The sequence below is a fragment of the Nicotiana sylvestris genome, chromosome 12 (assembly GCF_000393655.2).
Source record: "Nicotiana sylvestris chromosome 12, ASM39365v2, whole genome shotgun sequence".
In the NCBI taxonomy this organism is placed as follows: domain Eukaryota; kingdom Viridiplantae; phylum Streptophyta; class Magnoliopsida; order Solanales; family Solanaceae; genus Nicotiana; species Nicotiana sylvestris.
Window position 1 is genome coordinate 152224198 of NC_091068.1, and position 26396 is coordinate 152250593.

The 26396-nt window shown below is 37.7% G+C and overlaps 1 protein-coding gene and 1 pseudogene across 1 annotated transcript; both read left to right on the forward strand.

The window, feature by feature from the left end:
* Positions 1 to 20592: 20592 nt before the first annotated feature.
* Positions 20593 to 25562, forward strand: LOC104247352 (uncharacterized). The gene is made up of 7 exons (XM_009803343.2): positions 20593 to 20818; positions 20933 to 21010; positions 22042 to 22148; positions 22575 to 22652; positions 23662 to 23763; positions 23921 to 24002; positions 24966 to 25562. The coding sequence occupies exons 1-7, from the start codon at positions 20677 to 20679 to the stop codon at positions 25091 to 25093; spliced, it is 717 nt and encodes a 238-aa protein (XP_009801645.2). The 5' UTR covers positions 20593 to 20676; the 3' UTR covers positions 25094 to 25562.
* LOC138884516 (U6 spliceosomal RNA) lies at positions 25356 to 25448 on the forward strand (annotated as a pseudogene).
* Positions 25563 to 26396: the final 834 nt, after the last annotated feature.

A 26396-nucleotide genomic window follows, 5' to 3' on the forward strand; every position in this document is an offset into this window, starting at 1 on the left:
ATTTTACTGGTGGGCGACCTAGAACTGAAATGTATTCCCGCATTTTACTGGTGGGCGACCTAGAACAGAAAGTATTCCCGCATTTTACTGGTGGGCGACCTAGAACTGAAATGTATTCCCGCATTTTACTGGTGGGCGACCTAGAACAGAAAGTATTCCCGCATTTTACTGGTGGGCGACCTAGAACTGAAATGTATTCCCGCATTTTACTGGTGGGCGACCTAGAACAGAAAGTATTCCCGCATTTTACTGGTGGGCGACCTAGAACTGAAATGTATTCCCGCATTTTACTGGTGGGCGACCTAGAACAGAAAGTATTCCCGCATTTTACTGGTGGGCGACCTAGAACTGAAATGTATTCCCGCATTTTACTGGTGGGCGACCTAGAACTGAAATGTATTCCCGCAAATGTATTCCCGCATTATACTGGTGGGTGCCTAATTGGTAAAGAATAATTTGAATTTGTTTCCTCTATTCTCCGAGAAAATTTCCACTTGTGGCAGAAAATTTTATGCCCCAATTCTGGCGATCTCTCTTATGGCGTATTTTTAGGCCATCATCAACACTTTATTTTCCTGTTCAAATCAAAGAAAATTTAGTTAGTTTTTTTTTTTTTTTTTTTTTTGAAATATGGCGAATGGTCATGTCACTCCTGATGGGGATGATTGTTCCCTTTCCCTTATTCTTGTTCGGCGTTCTCAAAACTTGTTGGGGATGATGTTATTTGCTGGGGATAACATTCTGCTGGGGATGGTTTTTCCATTTATCCCTTCACCATTTTGTATCTCAAAAATTTCTGGAGGTTATTTTGCCGAAGATGAATTTTCCCTTCTTCCCTTCCCCTTCTGTGTTGTCCGACCACCTCGTAGCTTGGTCGATATTCGGTCGGAGTACTCTGGGGATCGTCTTGGAACTAGGCTTACAATTTCCTCAACATTTTTTTTTTCCGGCTCTTCCCCGTACTTTCCTTGCCATTTTAGGACAGTATTATTCGGCCTAGCAACCCACGTCTTTTGCCTTATTGCCTTGTCTCTTGCCTGACCTTTTCACTTTTTATGTTGTACCATTTTGGCAACTGGTAGTAAGCTCTGAAAGACCTTCCTTAAAACATAAATTTCTAGAAAAATTCTTTTAAACAACGAAATGAAAAGATAGAAAAATGAGAAAATCTTTCTGAACAAAAAAAATGAACTTATCTGGGTGATACAACCGATTCCAATGATCATGTTGTGCATTCCGGATTAATCAACCCAGTCTATTTGTGTCGATCAAACTTTCTGATGTCTTCACTTGCTGGGGATAAATAGGTGCCCAATTCTTCGCAAAATACGGATCTTTTCCGTCAATCTATCTTGTCGCCTTATAGTGCCCTTCGCGGGGTTTTCACTAACAAGGCTCTCTCATTTCTCACAACTCCCGTCGCCTTATGGTGCCTGTGAAGGTTTTCACCGATAAGACTCTCTCATTTTGTATTTCTCAGCTTACGTCGCCTTATGGCGCCTGTGAAGGTTTTCGCCGATAAGACTCTCTCATCTTATTTTCTCAGCTTGGGATTGGAGTGTTGCCGATAAGATTTATCTCTGCCGGGAATTCTTTTGGCTATAAATTCTTTCAATTCATGATCCTCATTCAGTCAGGGACCGATGTTTTATTCTTGGTTTTCATTTGCCTATCTTAACACCTCTCGGATACTGATCGGGAGGTCTTTTTTTGGATATCAATATAGGTTTTAGAAGAAAAGGATATAAAATTCAAAATAACTTTGATGGGTAAAGTATTACAACTCTTGGAATCAAACTTTTTTTTCAAAATTTAGAAACATAATTTCTGCCCCAGTTTTCTTACTTGGGGATTTTTCTTTTGATTTTTTTTTTTTTATTTTATTTTATTACCTTATGACCGAGCCGTGAGGCGCCTACGTATCCTCTTTGAGGAATCAGGTCGAACGTAGTTCACTGACTCCTTTGTTTTCTTGCGACCTTCAAAAAGTTTTTTTTTCATACATTTTTCATTAATGATTCCAAGAGAGGGGTATAAAAAGATAAGTATGGCTCAAAGGGGTAAAGCAAAGGTTAAAAGTGTTTGGATAGAAGAAAGAATTGCCTCCGTCATTTCATTATCCGATAAGCACTAAGTACAAACAAACAAATAAACAACAAAAGAAATTACACATAATATCTTTTGACTGCATCAGAATTGATAGCCATGTCGACGCATCTTCCTTCAACATCCATCAGACGTAAAGCGCCATTGGATAATACTCTGGTCACAATATACGGCCCTTGCCAATTCGGGGCGAACTTGCCTTTTGCCTCAATCTGATGTGGGAGGATCCGTTTCAATACTTGTTGCCCTACTTCAAATTTTCTGGAGCGCACCTTCTTATTGTATGCTCTTGCCATTCTCTTTTGATACAACTGGCCATGACATACTGCTGCCAATCTTTTTTCATCCATTAAACTCAGCTGCTCTAGTCGGGTTTTGACCCATTCATCATCGTCAATCCCGGCCTCAGCGATAATTCGAAGGGAAGGAATTTCAACTTCTGCTGGTATTACTGCTTCGGTTCCGTATACCAACAAATAAGGAGTCGCACCTATTGAAGTACGAACAGTAGTGCGGTATCCTAACAACGCAAATGGTAGCTTTTCATGCCATTGTCTGGATCCTTCAATCATTTTCCTCAATATCTTTTTTATATTTTTGTTGGCTGCCTCAACTGCTCCATTCGCCTTGGGCCGATACGGAGTGGAATTACGGTGTGTAATCTTAAACTGTTCACATACTTCTCTCATCAAGTTGCTGTTAAGATTAGCACCATTGTCCGTGATTATTATATTTGGGATCCCAAATCTACAAATGATATGGGAATGGACGAAATCCACCACTGCCTTCTTGGTTACAGACTTAAAAGTTTTGGCTTCAACCCACTTAGTGAAATAATCGAATGGCTACCAGAATGAACCTGTGACCGTTCGAAGCTGCCGGCTCGATAGGCCCAATGACATCCATGCCCCATGCTACAAATGGCCATGGTGCGGACATTGTATGCAATTCCGTTGGTGGAGAATGAATCAGATCTCCGTGTATCTGACACTGATGGCATTTTCGTACGAAACTGATACAATCATGCTCCATAGTGAGCCAATAATATCCCGCTCGCAGAATCTTCTTTGCCAACACATATCCGCTCATATGGGGCCCACAGATTCCAGCATGTACCTCTGTCATCACTATCGTGGCTTGACCTGCATCAATACATCTCAGCAATCCCAGATCTGGGGTTCTTTTGTACAACATTCCTCCACTGAGGAAAAATCCATTTGCCAGTCGTCGAATGGCTCTCTTTTGATCTCCGGTTGCCTGCTCCGGGTATATTCCTATCCTGAGGTATTCCTTGATATCATAAAACCATGGCTCGCCATCCATTTCTTCTTCTATTATGTTGCAGTAGGCATGCTGATCACGAACCTGAATATACAATGGGTCAACATGGATTTTGTCTGGATGGTGCAACATCGATGCTAAAGTGGCCAAAGCATCGGCAACCTCATTGTGAACTCTCGGGATGTGTCTGAACTCCACTGATCGAAATCGCTTGCTCAAATCGTGCAAACATTGTCGGTATGGTATAAGCTTCAAATCCCGTGTTTCCCATTCACCCTGGATCTGATGTACTAGGAGGTCCGAGTCTCCCAAGACCAAGACGTCCTGAACATCCATGTCTGCAGCCAATCGTAGGCCCAAAATACATGCCTCATATTCAGCCATGTTGTTAGTACAATAGAAACGTAGCTGAGCTGTAACAGGATAGTGATGTCCTGTTTCTGAAATAAGTACTGCTCCTACTCCAACTCCTTTCGCATTAGCAGCCCCATCAAAGAAAAGCTTCCACCCTGGCTCCTCATTCAGTTCTAACTCCTCTATATGTATCACTTCTTCATCAGGAAAATACGTCCTCAAAGGCTCGTATTCTTCATCAATAGGATTCTCAGCTAAGTGATCGGCCAATGCTTGAGCTTTCATGGCCGTCCTCGTCACATAGACAATGTCGAACTCTGTGAGTAATATCTGCCATTTTGCCAATCTTCCTGTGGGCATAGGCTTCTGGAAAATATACTTTAATGGATCCAGACGTGAAATAAGGTATGTAGTATGTGACGACAGATAATGCTTAAACTTCTGTGCTACCCAAGTTAGAGCACAACATGTTTTCTCAAGTTGAGTGTACTTATTCTCATAGACTGTAAACTTCTTGCTGAGATAATAGATGGCTTGCTCTTTTCTTCCTGTGATGTCGTGTTGACCCAACACGCAACCAAACGAATGATCCAGGACCGTTAGATAAAGGATTAATGGCCTCCCCGACTCAGGTGGAACCAATACAGGTGGATTAGATAAATAACCTTTGATCTGGTCAAATGCCTTCTGACATTCTGCCGTCCATTCTATCGCGGCATCTTTCCTCAACAATCGAAAGATGGGTTCACAAGTTGTTGTGAGCTGAGCGATGAATCTGCTGATATAGTTCAACCTTCCCAACAGACTCATTACTTCTGTTTTGTTCCTCGGTGGCGGCAATTCCTGGATGGATTTGATCTTTGACGGATCCAACTCAATGCCTCGCCGACTGACGATAAATCCTAACAGCTTTCCAGATGGAACACCAAATGCACATTTGGCTGGGTTGAGCTTAATGTCGTACCTTCGAAGTCTTTGGAAAAACTTCCTAAGGTCTGCTACGTGGTCTTCCTGACGCTTGGATTTGATGATCACATCATCTACGTACACTTCGATTTCTTTATGTATCATATCATGGAACACAGTAGTCATTGCTCTCATGTACGTTGCCCCAGCGTTCTTCAAACCGAATGGCATTACCCGATAACAATAAGTCCCCCATGGCGTAATGAAAGCTGTTTTCTCTGCATCTTCTTCATCCATCAAAATCTGATGATACCCAGCGTAGCAATCCACAAAGGAGCCGATTTCTTTCCCGGCGCAATTGTCGATCAAGATATGGATATTGGGCAATGGAAAGTTATCCTTTGGGCTTGCCCTGTTCAGATTACGGTAGTCGACGCATACCCTGATCTTCCCATCTTTCTTTGGTACTGGCACTACATTAGCCAACCAATCAGGATATCGAGAGACCCGAATAACCTTTGCTTGCAGCTGCTTGGTTACTTCTTCTTTAATCTTCACACTCATATCTGTTTTGAACTTCCTCAGTTTCTGCTTGACAGGAAGACAGGCCGGGTCAATGGGCAATTTGTGAACCACTAGCTTGGTGCTTAAACCCGGCATGTCGTCATATGACCATGCAAAAATATCTTTAAACTCAATGAGTGCTTTGATTAATTCTTCCCTGATGCCAGGCTCAATGTGGATGCTGATTTTGGTTTCTCGGACATTATCCGCATCCCCTAGATTTACAGCCTCGGTGTCATTCAGATTAGGCTTGGGTTTCTCTTCAAATTGGCATAGTTCTCGGTTTATTTCCTCGAAGGCTTTATCCTCATCATATTCAGACTCATAATCGATCTCTTGTATCATTAAATCAGAGTCAGATTGATTTATTAGACTAGGTCGAAGATCCGTCGTGCATGCCATGTCATTAGAACCAGTAAAAAGAGAACTGTTCAGAAAGAGAAAAGAATAAAACAAAATTAAAATGAGACAAGAAAAGAGTTTTATTAAAATGCGGGATAACAGGGTTCACACTTTTACAAGATAAAATGAGATTTGGATTACACCCTGAATAATCCGAAAAATAAAAAAGCAAAAATCAAAGCCTACTACCAGGACTCTCCCCGAGTAGGAAGAGGAGTAACCGTCCAATTGTTGGTTTTGGCTTCAGGCCCCATAAACTGTATGTCTGTTCCACTGGAACCCTCTCCGACTTCTACCATATTGACATTAGTGAACAATCTTTCGAAACTCTGATTCAGATCCCCGTCAATCCCAATCAATCGCCCGAGAACTTTCGGGACTGGTGACCCCTTGGCGCTTGCTCTAACAAAAGATCTTGAGAGACGTGGCACAGGTTTGGGAAGAAACCAAACTTTCTTCTTCATTTTCCGAGCTCGTTTTACATCTGCCGCAGTCGGTTTGAACCCCAACCCAAAGGTCTCCAAATTCTTGGGCAAGGAAACAGGTTGAACAATTCCCTGAAGTTCAGCTCCCAAGCCTTTTCCTGGCATAAACCCATTACCTAGCATTTCTGAAACCATCATAACCGTTGCGGAAGCTATCCTAGGATGCTGAATGATTTCACCCTCGGGGATCTTGTTTGCCGACACTGCATCAAAAATCTGGTAGACCCAGGGACCTTTGTCATCATTAGTCTCTATGAAGGGTACAATGGCGCCTCCTACGGTGCACGCAGTGTCCTCGCCGTGCAATACGACCTCTTGTCTATCCCACTCGAACTTGACCATCTGATGCAAGGTGGATGGCACTGCTTTGGCTGCATGGATCCACGGACGTCCCAACAGAAAGTTATAAGATACCGTAGCATCTAATACCTGGAATTCCATGGTAAACTGGACTGGACCGATGGTCAACTCAAGTATAATATCCCCCACGGTGGCTGTTCCATTTCCGTCAAATCCTCGGACGCAAATGCTATTCTTTTGGATTCTTCCGTGGTCGATCTTCAATTGGTTCAGGGTGGATAATGGACAAATATTGGCACTTGAGCCGTTATCCACTAATGCCCGAGTAACTGCCGAATCTTCACATTTGACAGTTAGGTAGAGAGCTTTATTATGCTCCGTGCCCTCCACTGGCAGATCATCATCTGAAAATGTTACCCTGTTCACCTCGAAAATTTTGTTGGCAATCGTTTCCAGGTGATTTACAGAAATTTCATTGGGCACATGAGCTTCATTCAGTATCTTCATCAGGGCCCGACGATGTTCATCCGAATGGATTAATAATGATAGCAGTGAGATCTGGGCCGGTGTTTTCTTCAACTGTTCGACCACGGAGTAATCCTGCACTTTCATCTTCTTTAAGAAATCCTCAGCTTCTTCTTCTGACACAGGTTTCTTTATTGCAGCTGGATTGGGTCTTCTCAATTCCGCCGGAGCAAAACACCGTCCTGATCGAGTCAGTCCCTGCGCCTCACAACTATTCTCCTCCACTTGTTGTCCCTTGTACATCACCACTGCCTTTTCATACTTCCAAGGCACAGCCTTGCTATCAATCATTGGTGTTTGGACTACTGGTTTTATGATGACCAGTTCCCTGCAGACCCCTTTCACAACAACCACGGGTGTAGATGATGCTCCCGTTATTACCAACTTGGCTGGTTCTGGTTTCCTTGTAGCGGCAGATGGATTCTTCCCCAATATCACCACTGGCTTGACATCTTCCCCTTTCAACTTTACCCCTGCTTCCTCATTGATCGATTTTTCTTTTGGAGTGGCACGGATCATCATCACTGTCTGTGGGGGTTTCTTCGGCTCCCCTACTTCGTGCACAAGCTCGATCATGTGGGCTTCAGGGTGCTTTGGCAATGGGTTCTGGTTAATGTTAGGTGCCTCCGGTGCCTGTACCTCGATCTTGTTGGTATCAATAAGATCTTGTATTGCATGTTTCAGCCTCCAACATTTCTCGGTATCATGTCCGGGAGCTCCCGAACAATATTCACATCTTACCGAGTGATCCATATTTTGGGGTAAGGGATTTGGTAATCTAGGCTCAACAGGATTTAATAAACCCAACTGCCTCAATTTGTGGAACAAGGCAATATAAGTTTCCCCCAACTCAGTAAAAGTTCTTTGCCTCTGCAATCTTTCATTTCTGGCGGCCGGATTTCCCCTGAAACCCATCCCTGGAGGGTTCCTGTAGGCTCTTGGTGGTGGATAGGTGTTTTGTGGTGGTGGGTATGTGTTATGTGGAGGTGGGTATGTGTTATGTGGAGGTGGGTATGTATTGTGGGGAACCGGCGTGCGCCATTGTGGGCGAACCGGAGGTTGGGTGTATGTCTGGGCTTGATGGACGGTGAAATGTTGTTCTTGTGGTTGGTAGTAGGGTTGTGGAGGGTAATTTGGAATGTGTGGGTAGTTTAGACGATGGGGTCTGGGTTGGTAATGAGGGGAAGGACCTCTAGATCTGGACCAATTGTCGGCCTCTAATGTCGTGACCTCCTCTCTCCTTTTCTTCCCTAGCGCACCTCCCGTGCCGCTCTGAATGGCCTGAGTTGTTGCCTTAATTGCCGAATAACTCAGGATTTTATTAGACTTAAGTCCCTCTTCTATCATACCTCCCATTTTCACAACTTCATTAAATGATTTGCCAACTGACGTCACCAAGTGACCAAAGTAAGTTGGCTCGAGAGTTTGTAAGAAGTAATCCACCATTTCTCCTTCTCTCATTGGGGGATCAACTCTGGGCTGCCTGTTCTCTCCATCGGAACCCAAATTCTCGGAAGCTCTCTCCGGGTTTCTTCTCGAGCTTTAGCAATGTGAGACGGTCTGGGACTATCTCAAGGTTGTATTGGAAATGTCCTGCGAAAGCCTGTGCCAAGTCATCCCAGGTGTACCACCTGCTCGGATCTTGTCTTGTATACCACTCTAACGCCGACCCGCTCAAACTCTGGCCAAAGTAAGCTATTAATAGCTCATCTTTGCCCCCTGCTCCCCTCATTTTGCTACAAAAACCTCGTAGATGTGCCATAGGATCACCATGCCCTTCGTATAAATCGAACTTGGGCATTTTGAACCCTGCTGGTAATTGAACGTCAGGGAAAGGGCATAGATCCTTGTAAGCCACGCTGACTTGGTTACCTAACCCGTGTATGTTCCTGAAGGATTGCTCCAGGCTTTTAAATTTCCGCATCACCTCGTCCTGCTCTGGGCTCTTAGCCGGCTTTTCAATCTCCGCCGGGACCTCAAAGTGGGGATTATAGGTATGTGGCTCGGGTGCTTTGAATGTGAGTTCAGGGGGGTAGTATTGTGTATCGTGAGCCTGAAACAATGGCTCACTAGATGATCTGTGCAATGGGGCTGGGGGAGGTGCCACAAAGACGGGAACATTTGGTGGAGGAGGGTTTTGAGTGGGTGGTGGAGCTTGGGAATCATAAGCCTCTCTTCCCTGATAATAATGATGGCTTGGGAAACTTGTTGAAGGACCGGGAGAAGGGTATTCCGGCGTGTGTGTTGGTTGGAGGGTAGGAGTAACGGGTAATTCTTGCCCCTTCTGGGCTCTAGCTAAGGCTATCTGCATTTCATTCATTTCTAGCCTCATTTTTTCCATTTTCTCCAGGGCTTCTTTCAGCATCTGATTGGCCGTTTTTTCTGACTCAACGCTGTTGTCTGACCCAGTCATACTTTCTGGTATAGGACCTTTTGATCTTGTCTGATAATGGTACGGTGCCAGTACGCTCTAACAACTAACTGATATTGGTATGAAAAAACAACAAACTTGTCAGTGGTAGAGTCTTAACAGATATTGTAATTGCACGTTAGGGGGATGCAATGCTCCTAGGCAGTTAATCATTTCTAACATGCTTTTGCTCCGATCCGCATGCATCATCCCGGCTTATTTTTGCTCTGACAAATATATATTCTTCCTCTTTTTTTTTTCTTCTTTTTTTTTCTTTTTAATTACGGTCGAATCCTATAGAGATTGCCTACGTATCGTGACCCCGCACGAATCAGACCAAGCGTAGTTCGTGCCATAAGACCAAATATATATATTTTTTTTTTTATATTACTCAAAAATAATGCTATTACAAGCCATCACAGAAAAAACAAAAAATACAGACTTTATATATATATATATATATATATGTTTTTTTTTTTTTTTTTTTTTTTGAGAATGTTTGAAGAAAAGGAAAAAACATATGGGTAGACAACAGACTCGAAAAACAAACAAGTGCAAGATTGAACTAGGGATACATTAAAGCTTTGAATTTTGGTGCCCGCGAGGCATCATTCGGCCTTTCCGCGGGCTTGGGGGCCAGGCTTCTTTGCAAGCTTTTTAGTTCCTCCATGATCTGATGGACATAACCCATGATTGAGGCAAATAGGACATCACGAGGCATCTCTTCACATGTTAGGCACTTTGTGGTGATATAGCGCCCTATATCATTGATCCTACCCCTGATTCTATCCCTCTCTATGCACAGCTGTTCTATCCGTTGATTCTTTAGTCCCAATATTCGAGTATTGTCAATGAGCTGCTCTTGGAACCTCTCCATTTGTTCTTCCATCCGGGCTATCGACTCATGGTAGTGTTCTCTATATGTTCTAGCATCCTGGGCTTGTTTGAGGACCCGATTATTGAGAATGGAGTTTATCTCTCTCAATGTCGCGACACTCATTTCATAGTCCCTTTTTACTTTCCATAGGTGCTCTCTCCGTGATGTTGTAACTGTAGCCCACCTGACCCGCATTCTTGTTATACAAGCCTGGGATCTCTCCAAGTCTTCTCGGCTTTGGCTGACTTGATTTCTCAATTCCGCTATCAACCTTTCATCAGATCGACGTTTCTGTCGGTCGCTATCACTCTTACTGACTTGGCGAATTCGGGCTTTCAGTGCCTGGTTTTCTTTGGCTAATTTGTTCTTCTCACCCTGCTCTGAGGCTACCTGAACGTTGTTTTCAAACATAAGTCTTTCAATTTGTCGCTTCAGCTTCCGGATTTCAACCCGGTAGCCTTCCTCTCTCTCTAACCAGCCCCACTGTTCCTGCGAATCATCCGTAAATTGTTGGACGTGAGCTCTTTTGGCAGGCCTCTGACGAATCTGGAACCTTTTCCCGAACCAAACATCGTATTTTGGGTCTACCTCACCCTTAGCCAGCTCTCGAACCATAGTCTTGGGTTCAAGGAATCTACATTCGTGCCACAACTTTCTAATTTTTCCTTCGGGGAACACGACTCCTGGACTCAACTCAATGGCGTGCTTGCTTAGATCCTCATCAGTGGGAATTACCTGAAATCTTCCTAGTTGGCGCAGTACCCGATGAGGAGCATATGGTTGGATGCTACGAAGTCCCATCAAAAGAACATGACATTCCTCGGCCGCCATGTATATTACCTCAGTATCATTCAACCACCCAAATGCCCATTCAACTTGGTCGGCTGTTGTTGACCTCAATTGTGCAAGCCATGCTTCGACGCCTTCGGGAAATATGACGCCTGTCATTCGTTTCTCAAAGCCGCTAATGCAGTTTTTCTCAGTCAACCCGTGGTTCATGTATCCCACTCGGTGATGGAGGTGTTCTTGCATCCACAACTGGAGTAACAGATTGCATCCCTGAAAGAACTTGCCTCCTTCTCGGCATATAGTTAAAGCTCGGTAGATTTCAGACAAAATCAAAGGAACCACAGTACTGTCGGTTCTTTTGATTGCAACATCGGCCATCCCTACAAGGCCTATCTCTATTTTTTTATCTTTGCGGGGACAGACCACAATTCCCAGAAATGCTGTGATAAATGCCAAAGTACGTCTTGCTTCCCACCTGATTCTGTTCCCAGTGTGAGTTAATCCGAGGTTTGGTTCTTCCAAACCCTGAGGAATTCCGTACCGTTGATACAAGAATTGGAGAGTACAACATCCCTTCGACAAATCATCATTCTGTACCTTCCGACTAATGCTTAGTAAATCCAAGAACGCGTGCGGAGATACTGGTCTTGGTGAAAGTAAATACTGCCCTCTTAGTTTCCCATTCAACCCCGCATATCCGGCGACTTCCTCTAGTGTAGGTGAAAGTTCAAAGTCAGCAAAACGAAACACGTTGCGTGTTGGGTCCCAGAACGGTATTAGAGCCTCGATGATATCTGTCCTTGGCTTGATATTCAACAGATCGACAAAACCTCCCAAAACTCTTTCCACTATCTTTATACTATCCTTTCCCATATCATTCCACCACATGTGGAGTTGCGAAGGGACCTCGCTACACACTGAGAATGGTTCATTTTGACTTGTGCTCATCCTGCACATTTATTATAGTGATTAAAGAAGGAAAAACTTTTATTTGACTTAAAAACTATCTATATTCTAAAGAAATATTTTTGAACCAATATTCTGAATTTATGAAAGAAATACTACAGAAAAAATATTTTTGAATTTTATTTTGAATATCTTTTAAACAAATAATTGGGATTTTGAGATTAAAAGGAAATATATATTTTTTTTTAAAAAAAAATTGAGGTCTAAAAGAAAAACTTTCTAAAGAAGTGAGTAATGTTAAATATTTTTGGATTTTTTTTTGAATATGGTGAGCCGAAACCAAAGAGGTTTGCCTCTGATCTCACATCCGGTGAGAATCATACCCGCGTAGTTCAGGCTATAAACTAACTAATTTTTTTTTTTTTTTGAAAACAAACAAATTTTCCACTTCCTTTTATAAAAAAAAACTATTTTCATTTTTCATTTTTTTTTTAAATAAAGCAAATTAAAATAGAAGACTTATTCCTACACACTTTCTGCTTTCTAGGCAAACCAACAATTCTAAAAGTAAAAATATATATATGTTTTTTTTGTTTTTTTTTTTTAAAAAAAAAAATTCGGCAGTACTTCGACAGTACTTGGACACTGATTTTTTCTAAATTAATCAAATAACTTTTACTTGCTATTTTTATTTTATTTTACTTTTTACACTCCCGAGACTCAGAAGCCGGTCAACATGCAAGACCGAGCAAATAAATGCACATAAAACAAATAATATGCATCAGGATGGTCATTTTCATTTTTGGTGCACCTGTCCTAGACAGACTCAACCCCTGTGTTGAGCCTCCAAAGTCAGATGCACGTGATGCAAACAAACGTTCCTACTAGGGATCCGACATGTGGTTTTGTTATACTAGGTTCAGAACCTGGGTGTTTGTTCTAGACCTGGCTTACCCGAGCGGACAGCTCGAGCCGAGGGGGGGTAGCGTACCGGGAATACAGAAGCTTCACCGGCTTAGCAACTTGTCCGAACCTCGTTCTAAATTGGGATTTGACACTATACAGAAAAGAAGTCGTACGAAGTACACCCTTCTTCATGATTTAGAAGACTCAGAGAGGAGATGGGTTTCGGCACAGTTTATACACAGTTCACGTAATATCAAAGCGGTAAAAGCAGCATTTAGCACATTAGGCTCAATCATGTAAAAATCAGATAAAACCAAATATAACAATTTATATGAGCTCGAATTTCTAACCCTGAACCACTGGTTCTGGGTTAAGTCCCCAGCAGAGTCGCCAGAGCTGTCACACCTCCTTTTTCCGGCACCGCGAGGTGCGTAGGGAGTTTTTCCAATTAAAGGACAGTCGAAACGGGATTGGTTTAATTATTTCAGAGTCGCCACTTGGGAGATTTAGGGTGTCCCAAGTCACCAATTTTAATCCCGAATCGAGGAAAAGAATGACTCTATATTACAGTCTGCGTACCAGAAATCCGGATAAGGAATTCTGTTAACCCGGGAGAAGGTGTTAGGCATTCCCGAGTTCCGTGGTTCTAGCACGGTCGCTCAACTGTTATATTCGGCTTATTTATCTGATTTTTAATACAATTATGAACCATGTGCAAATTTTATCTTTTTACCGCTTTATTATTATAATTATTATTTTTTTTAGGAATGTGAACATCGCTTAAAACATATCTTTGGATTGTGTCACATGAAATGCACCCACAATACGAAACATATTTTATTTGATGTTTTAGGATTTAGATTTGGGTCGCATGAAATGCGCATCCGAGTTTAAGAAGGTAAAATTAATTAAATCGCGCCTAAAGAGTCTAACGCGTCATCATCTTTGGGGAAGGAAGTGAAATTCACTAAACAATCCATCCCTAATTCTAAGTAATTTTTTTTTTAATAATTAAATAAATAAATGAGAATGGAGAATCCTATACATTTGTATTATTTACATCTATTTATTTTTAGCGAACTCCTTTAATAGTATCCCTAATGACTACCTTTTTATTATTACTAAGTTTTTTTATAAATATAAAATCAATATCTACATTCTTGAAAATGACATATTAAATAGAAGGGAAAAACAAATATTAGCAGAAAATAATAAAATTATAATCATAGATACAACATGGAATTATCGGAAAGTAAAAAAATAAAAAACAAAAAAAAAAAACTAATTATCCCATAGTTGGATTAAAATTCAAATTATTAGTAAGACTTAAGCTTATTGAAACTAATTATTTGCAAATACTGAAAATTGAAAGAAATAAAAATAAAAACTTGAGTACTAAATCATATTTCTAAAAATTTAAACAATTTAACATTAACTAACTTTGTTTTAATTCATCATGTCCTAATACTTGTTTGCAAACTAATTCATGTTATAACTGAAATTAACTACATGATTCGGATTAACTTATCGTTGATGAAAAACCTTCTGCATAAGGAACTTAGTTAATTTTTTGCCAAACTGATTCAATAACGCCATTTTTACGTTATTTCTTCTATTTTTTTATTAAACAGTTTTAATTAATAATCAGGCTTAAATATATTTCCTAATAATCTGGTAAAGGCGTTATTTAATATGTCGCTATAATATGCCTAGTTATGCCGATGACAGTGATTTACAGAATAATAATACATGAATAACCTAAATACAATACAAAAATTAAATTAAACTAAATTAAAAATTTAACACTCCATTCTTCATTTCAGCTTACAAAATGCCAAAATTACAGTTGTGTACCTGATATTGTCAATATAAGAAGAAGAAAGTCAGCAACGTAATACGTAACACAGCAACAGCAACAATAACCAGCAATAACCAGTCAACGAAAATCCCAGTGACAGCTTTGAAAAATTCAAAATAAAATCCAGGAATGCCGAAAATAATGGACAGAAACCAAAGGAAATTTTCAGATTTTTGAAAGGCTAGTTAATCTTCAACCCTTAATTTCTACACCTGTATACCAGAATATTTCTCAGGTGTGTACTACTTTCTCTTCTAATTTTCAAATTTTTTTTCTTTGTATGTTTTTTCTTTTCTTGAGAGTTTCAATGTTTTTTTTTTCGGAATAAATGTTCAGCCTTTTTTTTTTCAATCTCTTTTTTTCTGTCTCTCCCCTTTCTTATGTTCAAGACTTCACATATATATATCCCATCCCATAAATCAATTCAAATCAATCCCTTTCTCTACCAAACCCATTATCTTCCCACTCATCCCCATTACATTAAATAAATATATCACACCACCCCATTATATTTTGTCCCCCATGCTTTATTTAAAATAATGCAAGATTCCCCTTTAATTTAAATCTTGTCCCCCCTTTATATTAAATAATCATATCACAACCCACCCCATTTCATTTTGTCCCCCATGCTTCAAATAAACAATTTCAAAATGTACAATTCCTAAACTACCCCTTCCAACCTTACTGAAATTACCAAACTACCCCTGATCGTATTACAAATTTACCAAACTACCCATCAGCTATAACACATCATTTAATCAAACATAACCAAAATATAGTCAATATGATCAATTTCTAACAATGTTCAAACAACAATATGAACATGGATGAACATCATAACAACAATATCACATGAACATGATTTTAACAACATTTCAACAACAAATCATATGAACATAAATTGAACAACCAAGAACAACCAAAATTTGATTGAACAATATTTTTGGCAACAACAAACCTATTTTTCGGATTTAAACAACAACAACAATCAAACAAGTATATTCAGATTCTTAAATTCAATAATATTGAACTTAACATCAACTCTAACAACATTACAACAAACAATTCTTATATTAAACTTTAAACAAGATTATGAGAACAATTCAAGCAATAATCATAAATGGTAAACAAGAAATCAAACTATATAAAATTCGGATTCAAGATCATCCAAACAAAGTAGGAACATGAATGAATCTACTTTAACAACAATAACAAACAAGCTTTATTCAACTTCGAATTAAACTTAAACAAAACAAATAAACATATTCAAATTACTAATCTTCAAATAATCAATTAATCTTTTTTAAATTAAATCCAACAAAATTATAACAAATATGCATGATCCAAAAATTAAAACCAAAACATAACTTCACATTAAATCACTGAATTAAAAACGAACTTCAAACAAGATGAAACACGAATTAAATCTATATTAACAACAATCAACGGATTTAAACGATTTAAGCTAACACTTTTCTATATTAAAACTAAATCTTCTCAAACTGAAAAAATAATTTAATTGAATCTTCAATTCAAATCTATCAACAATATAATTAAACTAACCATTTTTATCTAAAAATAAATATGAAAAATGAAACAAACTTATACTAATTTCAAATCTGAAAATATCAAACAAATTATGGATGAAAATAAACTTAGAACAACTAACCGTAAATGACCAATGACGAACATCGAACGAACTCTAAACGAAACCAACGAAACTTGGACATAAACGGACTTGAAGACGACGAAGCAACAAGCATCAGTGAAAGATGAAGAAAACGCAGCAGCGACGAGCAAGCTCGTCCATGGTCAGCCGCGATGGAGCAGCTGCGAAGAAGAAAACGGGCAGCAGTGGCAGCAGCAGCGGCAACACGGCATCGGCAGCAGCAATCCGGCAGCGAAGGCAGCAACACGTCGCGGACAGCCATGGACGACGACATGGTCGACGTCGAAGCTCGTCCATGGCTGTGTTCGTTTGGTCATTTGATTGAAACAGAAGCAGCAGCATCGACAGCAGCACGATGGAGGGAGTAGCTGCGACAACCGGCGACGAAGAGAAGACGCAGTCGCGACAGCAGCCATGGCAACGAGCGGAGCTGTAGCGGCGACAAGGCATCGACTGCGTAGTTGTCCAGGAACTAAAGCACGGCCATGGCAATCACTGAAGCAGCAGATGTGTCGAGAAAAGGGTGCAGCAACAGTAAAAAAACGACGCGACACGGCGAGAAGGATGAAGTCGCGTTGGTGGTTTTTGAGGTCGTTCATGGTTTCTGAGGTTGTTCATGGGAGGGCAGCTTGGAGACGACATGTGTGTGTGTGCAGTGAGGAGGATGGAAGGGAAGCCATTGATGCTAGGGAGAAACTTGGAGAAGAAGAAGCAAAGGTGGGGGGGGGCGGATGACTTAGGTCTTTTAGGGTTTTTTCTTTCTTTTTTTTTTGTTTTGTTTTTGTTTTGTAAAAATGAAAGACAAATGGGGTTTGAGTCTTTTGGGTTATGGACTGGGTCGACCCAGTTCGAAATGGACTGGGTCGTAGGGAAGATTGGGCCATTTTTTGGGCTTGTGGCTTGAAATTGAAGAAGAGGCCTAATTCCGACTTTCTTTATATTTTTGCTTTCTTTTCTTCTTTTATTTCTCTAAAACTAAATTATAAAAATACTTAAACTATTATTAAGAATTAAATTAAGTTATAAAAGCGCAAATTAACTCCCAATAACAATTAACGCACAATTAAGTATTAATTAAGCATAAAATTGTATATTTGGACATTAAATGCTAAAAATGCAAACGATGCTTATTTTTGTAATTTTTAAATTTTTGTAAAACAAATTTAATTACTAACAACTATAGAATTAAATCCTACATGCAAAATGCGACATATTTTTGTATTTTTTATTAATTTATCAAATAAACACGCACAGACAAATACAAATAATTATTCAAAATGTCACAAAATATCACAAAATGGCACACCAAGAAAAATCATTTTATTTTTGAATTTTTTGGGAGTAATTCTCATATAGGGCAAAAATCACGTGCTTACAAGTATAAGTATAATTCAAAGTATATATTTAAAGTCTAATATATAGTATTATCATATTTTCATGTGGTTTTCATTAACTTGTCACTTCATTTAATATCATTATCTAAATATAATATAAATAGATAAGTAAAATTTAGATCTTGCATAAATATTTATCTTATTTTTAGACTATTTCTCTAAATTCTTAAATTATTTCAATTAGTCAATATTTTTTTTAAGTATTGCATATTTATTTTATTTATCTCTAATTTATTTTTATTCTTCCATTTCTTTTGTTTTATCTATCAGACTTTAGTTACGTGGCCTTATCCACAATATGACATTTTTAGCAATCTACTAATGTTAAGTTCGGCATTACAATTATTTATTTTAACTTTCTTAAGTCTAGCAACAACATAATCTCTTAATTTTCTTACTTGCATTTCATTTCGCTATCAATATTAAAGAATACTAAATATGTCACGTTGTGATATATCTTGTTTGAGCATATTAAATCATATTATTTTAATAAAATTCTTACTAAAATTTTGTTTTACATCTCAAGTTCAAATATGTCTTATCCTTCTATATATTTTTTTCTTTTTGTTCTTTGCTTATAGTTATTGTATTACTCATTACTTAATATCGTCTACTGTCATGTGATTTTTTATTAATTTACCAACTGACTTAATATTTTGATAATCTTTCTTATAATAATCATCAGTAATTATAATTTTTTCATTCTTTAAATTTAATGTATTTTTACAATTTATCCTCTTACTTGGGACTCTTTTATCATTTAAATGAATCAATAATATTATATTACCTAGCTATTTAATTTATTTATTTAAACTAATTCAAATTATAAATATAATTCAAACTGTATATATAGTATAATCACAATTTCATGTGGTTTTTCATTAACTTGTCACTTCATTTAATATCATTATCCAAATATAATTTAAATAGATATGTAAATTTTTTATCTTGCATAAATATTTATTTTATTTTAAACTATTGCTCTAAATTCTTAAATTATTTCAATTAGTCAATAATTTTTTTAAGTATTACATATTTATTTTATTTACCTCTAATTTATTTTTATTCTTCAATTTTTTGTTTGTTTTATCTATTAGACTTTACTTACGTGGCTTTATCCATAATATGACATTTCTTAGTAATCTACCAATGTAAAGTTCGGTATTACGATTATTTATTATAACTTTCGTAAGTCTGTTATATAATAGCCTATTATAAAATATGAAAGCTGAAAATGAAAAATAAAACAAACCAAAGAAGAAGAAGAAGAAGAAGAAGAAGAAGGAGGAGGAGGAGGAGGATATAGAAGATTTACGTTAAATTTAGGATAGAGTTGAACTAATTACTTCCATTAATAATATTTTTTTCTAAGTATTAATTGTTAATTTTATCCTAAAAGCCAAATGACTTCTTATTATTTTGCCACTTGATTTAACTACATTATAAACTATCCTCTTATTTTATGTATATAAAAAATATTGATATAGATATGAATATGGCTATGGATATAGATATATAAATATAATTTATTAATTCAAAAAATTTTATTGCAATTTTTATTAGCTTATTCCTAATTTTGTTATGTGTCTTAACTCGGCTTAACCACATTGTAAATTACCATTATCTTATTAAAATAAAATTTTACAATATAAATACAGATCAATAATTACTCTGCCTATATATATATATATATATTATTAAATAGGCACCTAAATTAAAGGGATAATATCACATAGACTAAACCTTGAGTTGGGAAATGTATCATGAACACGAAAACCAAAATTGAAGGGAGAATATTCCTTAAATAGAATTTTACTATAGAAACATTTCTTGAACAATTTAATTTTGATTTTCTCATAATCTTGTTAATCTATATTAGATTTTGTCATAAAATCTATTTATATTTTGTTTTAAAATGCCAAGTGGCTTTTTCTCAATATGCCACTTGGCTTAACCTCATGCTTCACTACCCTCCTTTTAATATAATATTGATATAGATATAGATTAGATGCATCAATAGTTGTATTTCAAATCTTTTAAAAATATAGAAGAAATATAGTAACTAATTTAATATCTCGAGTTCAAATTTTGATAATGAAATTTTTTTCGTTGGGTGCTTCTTTCTTTAACGGTCGATATTTCAATTAATCAACAACAACAACAACGAACCCAATGTATTCCCATAAATGGGATCGATATTTCAATTAATCTAATATTTAACAAAATCGGTCTAATGAATTTTGATATCAATAGCTATAAAAATTAAAGAGAGAAATTCAAAAATAGCCAGATTTACAAGTGGTCATTCAAAAATAGCCACAGTTTCAAAAGTAATCGAAATTTAGCCACTATTCATGTAAAGATAAATCTGAACGAAAATACTGTTCAAAATCCGGAAAAATACTCCAGCATAATATACTGGAGTTCCAGTATAACTCCAGTCTAATATACTGGAGTTCCAGTATAACTCCAGTCTAATATACTGGAGTTCCAGTATAATATACCGGTCCAACATATTATACTGGAGTTTGGAGCACCGGTGCTCCAGTCTCCAGTATATTGTACTAAAGCCAACAAAGTATATCGATCTAGCATAATATAGTGGAAGTTCATATACCGGTGCACCGAACTCCAGTATATTATGCTGGATCGGTCTCTGTTGCAGCAATATAGTGGTTATTTTTCATTGATTTGGCAAACGCCGGCTATATTTGAATGACTAGTCCGAAAACTAGTTAGACCGTATTATTTTAATAAAATTAAAATAATGTAAAACTAGCTTTAGGAAACCCAAACGGTCCAAGCCCGAATCGAAAGCGAACCAAAACTACTATTCGAGCGGTTTCATTTCAACTACTTTAAATCTTTAATTGCCTTATCTATAGAGAGGAGGAATGGTATAGTCCATTTTCAGTCCCCTTGAGCTCTAGACAAAGCAACAACAATGGCGGGACTAACCAGTCTCAAGCTATCTCTGTTTCCCAATTCCTCTGCACTCTCCTCCTCTTCTTCTCTCTCCTTCCCATCCTCAAAGCCATTCCTCGTTTCAACCCGAATTTTCCACAGAACATCCCACCGTTTCCCTAGTAAGTAACTCCCCCCCCCCCCCCAAAGCTTCTTACTGTGGCAATGTTCTTCTTTTTCTACTCTAAAACTTTGTGGGTTATATTTAATTTTCTTTTTTTGTTGGTCATTTTCAGAGATATATGCGTATTCTAGCAATGATATTAAAGTAGGCAGCAACATTGAAGTGGATGGAGCTCCTTGCAAGGTTATAGGTGATTAATGACCACCGCCCTTTTCATATTATTTTTGTTAATTTTGAAATTATTTCGTGTCCCATACGATATTATAATATTACCATTTTCAGATTATCCGTATTTTTCTGACTGATTAGTATGTACTTCTCATAGTACATTGTTGCTCATTTTATTTTCACCTTTTTATTGGCTTGATTATGCTAAGCATATATTTGTGTTTTTCTCTAGTAAAGTAAAGGAAAGGGGTTGTGAACCAGCTCTAGTAATTTGTCTAACTAATTTGTTAAAATTCAGGCTTTAGACAGTTAAGTAACTAGGTTCAAAGAAGTAAAAGTTCTATACTTTTTACAATTCTGGAAGTTACTATTTTCAATAGTTTTTGAAATTTTATAACCATGTGTAATTGACAACCATATTTTATCCTACCGGCCCCGAAAAACAGGATTATTAGTTACTACTGAAATTCCACAAACTAGAGCCAGAGGCACACCCAGGATTTGAAGGTTGTGGGTGCACTTTTACATTCAACCAAACTATGCTTTGTATATTGGGTGCCACTACTAATATATCACGATTTTTTAAAGACGTACATGTATACACAGAATTTTTGCCAAACTCTCAGGGTGCCAGTGACCCCTCTAGTTACTACACAGGTCCGCCTCTGACTAGAGCTAGACTAAAGGATTCCCGAGTGAAGTGTAAGGTTTCATGATTACAATAAAATAATGAATGTATGGATTATGCTAAAATTTGCTTTGAGCATTATTGGTCCACTCAGACTCTAGAGTATGCTAGCTGTTATAAACTGTTTGTTTTGCTGTTCAGATTTCTATATAGGTTACCAAGATATTTTTTGGTGCTGTGATAAACTCAAACCTTTGTTTCCATGTATATTTGACTGTGATTTTGCTTGTAGTTTATAAAGCAGAATTCAAAAACAGTTGATTTATTGAATATGAATATATATGGAATAGTTTGGTATTGAGTACACCTAAAATTTGGTTGATTCTTTTACTGTTTGATAATATTTATTATTTGGGTGTGTTTAGAGTTTCTTCATGTAAAGCCTGGGAAAGGGGCTGCATTTGTGAGGACCACATTGCGCAATTATGTAACAGGGAACACCGTTGAGAAAACTTTCCGAGCTGGAAGTAAGGTAATATCTTCAGAACCACCTGCTCTTCAATGCTTATTCTCTTACTCTGTCTGTGTTATTTGCTTCCAATGGATTTATTGCTAAGTTCACACCATATGCATGTCATCTATACTATATAAGAACTTGTTATGTAGCTTGAGCCATTCTTTTGCATAACTTTGTGGTATAAGTTCCTTTTTAATCGGAACAACATCTCTAATCTTGTTGTTTGACTTTCGCCGGGCAATAAATCTGTCGAAGGCAGTGTGGAAGTTCCTTTTGTTCCTGTTTTGGAACATAATATACATTTCAATCTACTGAAATACTCTCAGATTTATTATTACTTTGATAATGGACCTGCAACTTTGATGTCAGTTTTTTTTTCCAACCAACTCGACACTGCCTATGTGATTTTAAATTTCAGTTGACATTCAACTATCTCTGCAGATAGAAGAGGCAAATATCTACAAGGAAACAAAGCAATTCACTTACAAAGATGGTGCCCAGTTTGTCTTCATGGATCTGGTTAGTACAGTAACTTTTAATAGAGTGGTCCAATGTGCTAGTTTTGTTCTTGCAGCCTTCACTAGCATGCAGCTTATGCAGGCTACTTTTATAGATCTCCCAAATCCCAATCCATAAAAGTGACCCTCCGCTGTCATTCTCCCTCCCTCCAAAACAAAAGAAAATAAAGTAAAAAACAAGAAAGAAAAAGAACAAGCATAAACCTGGCCACACGTCAATGGGTTTGGTTATTTGAGGGATTATGCCCAACTCTAGCAGCAACTCTCTTTTTCCTACTGTTACCCTTTGAAATGCAAGATACTACTTTTATCCCTTGTTAATATTTAGGCAGTATAATATTCTGGAGATTATGTCTTTCGTCTGATCCTTTTGGCACATAAAACCTAGACCCAAATTCGAGGAGCTTTAGCACGTATGAGAGTGAGCATCAAGGTTGGGCTAATTTATTTGGTTTTGGTGAAGTTCTAAATATCTGATCTATAGTTGCACCTTACAAGTCCCTTAAGTTGTGTGCTCTGCCCTTTCTTATTCCGATTTAGCAGTGCTAGTCAGACAGGTAAAAGTGGTTTATTCAGATATTTGAGAATAGAAGTAGAGTGTGCATTTCCAAAAATTTGGAGTTCTACATCTTTTGTGTGCTTGGTGTAATCTGAAACAGGAAAACGATGTAAATATTTTTTTAACTTCGTTGTCTCACTACATGTTTAAAGGGATCTGAAAGTTCTTTTTGCTGTAAATATCGGTACCTTCTTGGTGCATATGAATGAAATACCTATAAAAATACAAAGGAAAAGGTTCAATGTTGCTTACTAATGTCTTAATTGGTCACGTTAATGAGCAAAAATAATGTCTTAATTGGTTAGATTACTTGTGTGGATCAAGTTCCCTCCATTGCCCCTTGGTCCATACCCACTTCTAGGAAGGATGAATTAGAATTTGGTTATCTTTGTCCCCCTTATATGTATACACTATATAAACTATGATAACTTTGGGGCAATTTTTATTGCAGACCAGTTATGAAGAATATCGTCTAAATGAAAAAGATGTTGGAGATAAAGCAAAGTTTCTAAAAGAGGGCATGGACTGCAGTTTGCTTTTCTGGAATGGAAAGGTATTTTCCAATGCTGAACTTATTTTCAGTGTTTGCAGTTCTGATTTTCTCCTTTGAAAGTGTCAATCGAGAATCTCTGATTAACTCTATAGCGAAGCTAGTACTTTCGTATCTTTTTTTAACGGTAATCAATATACTAAGGTTAATATTTCCATAGGTGATCGACTTTGAATTGCCTATAACAGTGAAGTTGACAGTGGTGGATGTTGATCCAGGTCTCAAAGGTGACACTGCACAAGGTAGTCATTTCTTCTTTTCTAGATTGAGCTTAAATGGAGAAACATGGTCAGTGAGGATTCATATAGCCGACCCGAACTTGTCTGGGACTGCAGCACAGTTATAGCTTGAACAATTGAACTGGGAGACTAATGTCTATGTGGGGATTTTGGAGGTGTAAACACTTCAGGTCTTTGAACTATAACAGAAGAGTATAGCTATAGTGCTCTATAATCTTGTGAAAGTTAATTTTATTTTTTTGGATATATTCTTAATGTGTCTACCTTGGTCCCCCCAAAACGTGTCAGCTTTGCCTTTTTTTTCCCCATTGCCTTAAGTTGGGTTGGGATTGGGGAGCCAAGTTTTACTCTGAAGTCCCCTTCTTCATCTTCCTATCATGCCCGTCCCTCTTCTGTTTGTAGAAATCATGGATGACATCCCATTTCCTTCTTTTGTTATAGTTTATCCAGAATATTTCCAGTTAAATAGAAAATGTTGTTGCGAGAAGTATTGTCAAATGTAAAAATTGAATATTGACTCGCATTCAAGGTGTATGTGGGCAACTGATTCCGATGTGCCTATGATTCAATTGTAATAGGGCTATAGCATTATAATTATCCATGTCTTTTGGTCCATCTTAGTGTCAACCTCTGAAATTCTTGACGGTCATCTGAATACTACTAAAAAAGGGCAGCCCGGTGCACTAAGCTCCCGTTATGCGCGGGATTCGGGAAGGGCCGAACCACAAGGGTCTATTGTACGCAGTCTTACCCTGCATTTCTGCAATAGGCTGTTTTCACGACTCGAACCCGTGACCTGGTCACATGGCAACAACTTTACCGGTTACGCCAAAGGCTTCCGTTCAATCTTCTGAATGGCTACTATGACGCCAAATATATATTTGATGGGCAATTGTCTAAAGTAAATTACTCCTTTTCTTTTTGTTCTTCTGCGAGCTTGTGAATATGATTTGTATTATGTGGCAGGTGGATCAAAGCCAGCAACCGTTGACACCGGTGCAGTTATTAATGTTCCGTTATTCATAGGAAGGGGAGAGGAAATTTTGGTGGATACTAGAAACGGACAATACATGAGTCGCGCAAAGGAGGCTTGAGATAAGTTTTGTAGCAAGTGGAAATTTTGGTATCATAATGTATTAAAATCAAGTGTTATCCGGAGTTACGTTAGGACTTCACTGCAGATGCTCATTGACACTTTTGTTTTCCACCGATTTGAGTAGACAATGAAGTGATGTATAAATTGGAGGTAAAAATTATCAGGTAGATAGTCTGTTGTATTGAAGAGAAGGTGTTTATTACAGTAAATGTAAAGGTCCTCGTTCATTATTTGATGTATCCTACACATCTGGGAAAAACATGTTTCATTAACATGAAAATTGGAATGATACAAGAATAACATGGCCTTGTCCAAGGATGACATGCACAAATCGAGAAATGATCCAAATTTTTCCTTTTAAAAAAACATAGTATGTAACTTATATTCCTCTGTAATTAGTATTCATGGTAGTACTTCTGGAAAAGCACTATATCATAAGTCAATAAAGTGTTTGTTAATGAGGTGAATCACCTTTCATAATTTTACACTTCATTAAGCAAGTCTCTTTGATGTTTTACTAAGCACTTATGCTGCCTGATTGACCGTAATAACCTGTTAATAAAATGACTAATTGATACAATTTCTTTGATAATTTGTACTTCGTACTAGTGGAAGAATATTTGCGAGACTCGGATGCTTGAACTCCACACATAAATGCCTGCAAAAATGTCTGCTAGGGTTTGGCAAGCCAAACTTCGAACATGTATGTTTGAACTTTAGACTTGCACGTCTGTAACGGCTAAACTTGTAAAAATTTAAGAACCGCGACTATGGCGTAAATGTGGGTCTTGAAATCGGCTATCTGTGCACATCGCTTAGGGGTCGTTTGGTACAACGACCCGATATCCCATGGGATTATCTAACACATCCCTCGGGCAGGGGCGGATGCATGCTAGTCGGAGCGGTGTCATCCGGCACCGCTTCGTCGAAATTTTTTACTAAATATATATATATATATATATATATATATATATATATATATATAGTGTAGCAAAAGAACTATGTTAATTAAATGACGCTATTTGATAAACTAGTTTGCTTGGTCTGATGGGCAGCGCCCCTTTTTGCACCTGAAGACCGGGGGATCGAAACACACTTAAAGTTTTTGCACATTTTTAAAGCATTTTTAGTTTAAAATTAGATTATGTAAGGATTGAACTCTCTATCCTCTAAGCTAAAAACATTAACTAAAGTGATAAATAAATAAACAAATATAACATGCAATTAGTTTAGTATAAATTAAAAGGATTTATTACTATAATTTTGACAAAAAATTACTCTAATTTTTATACAATATACAA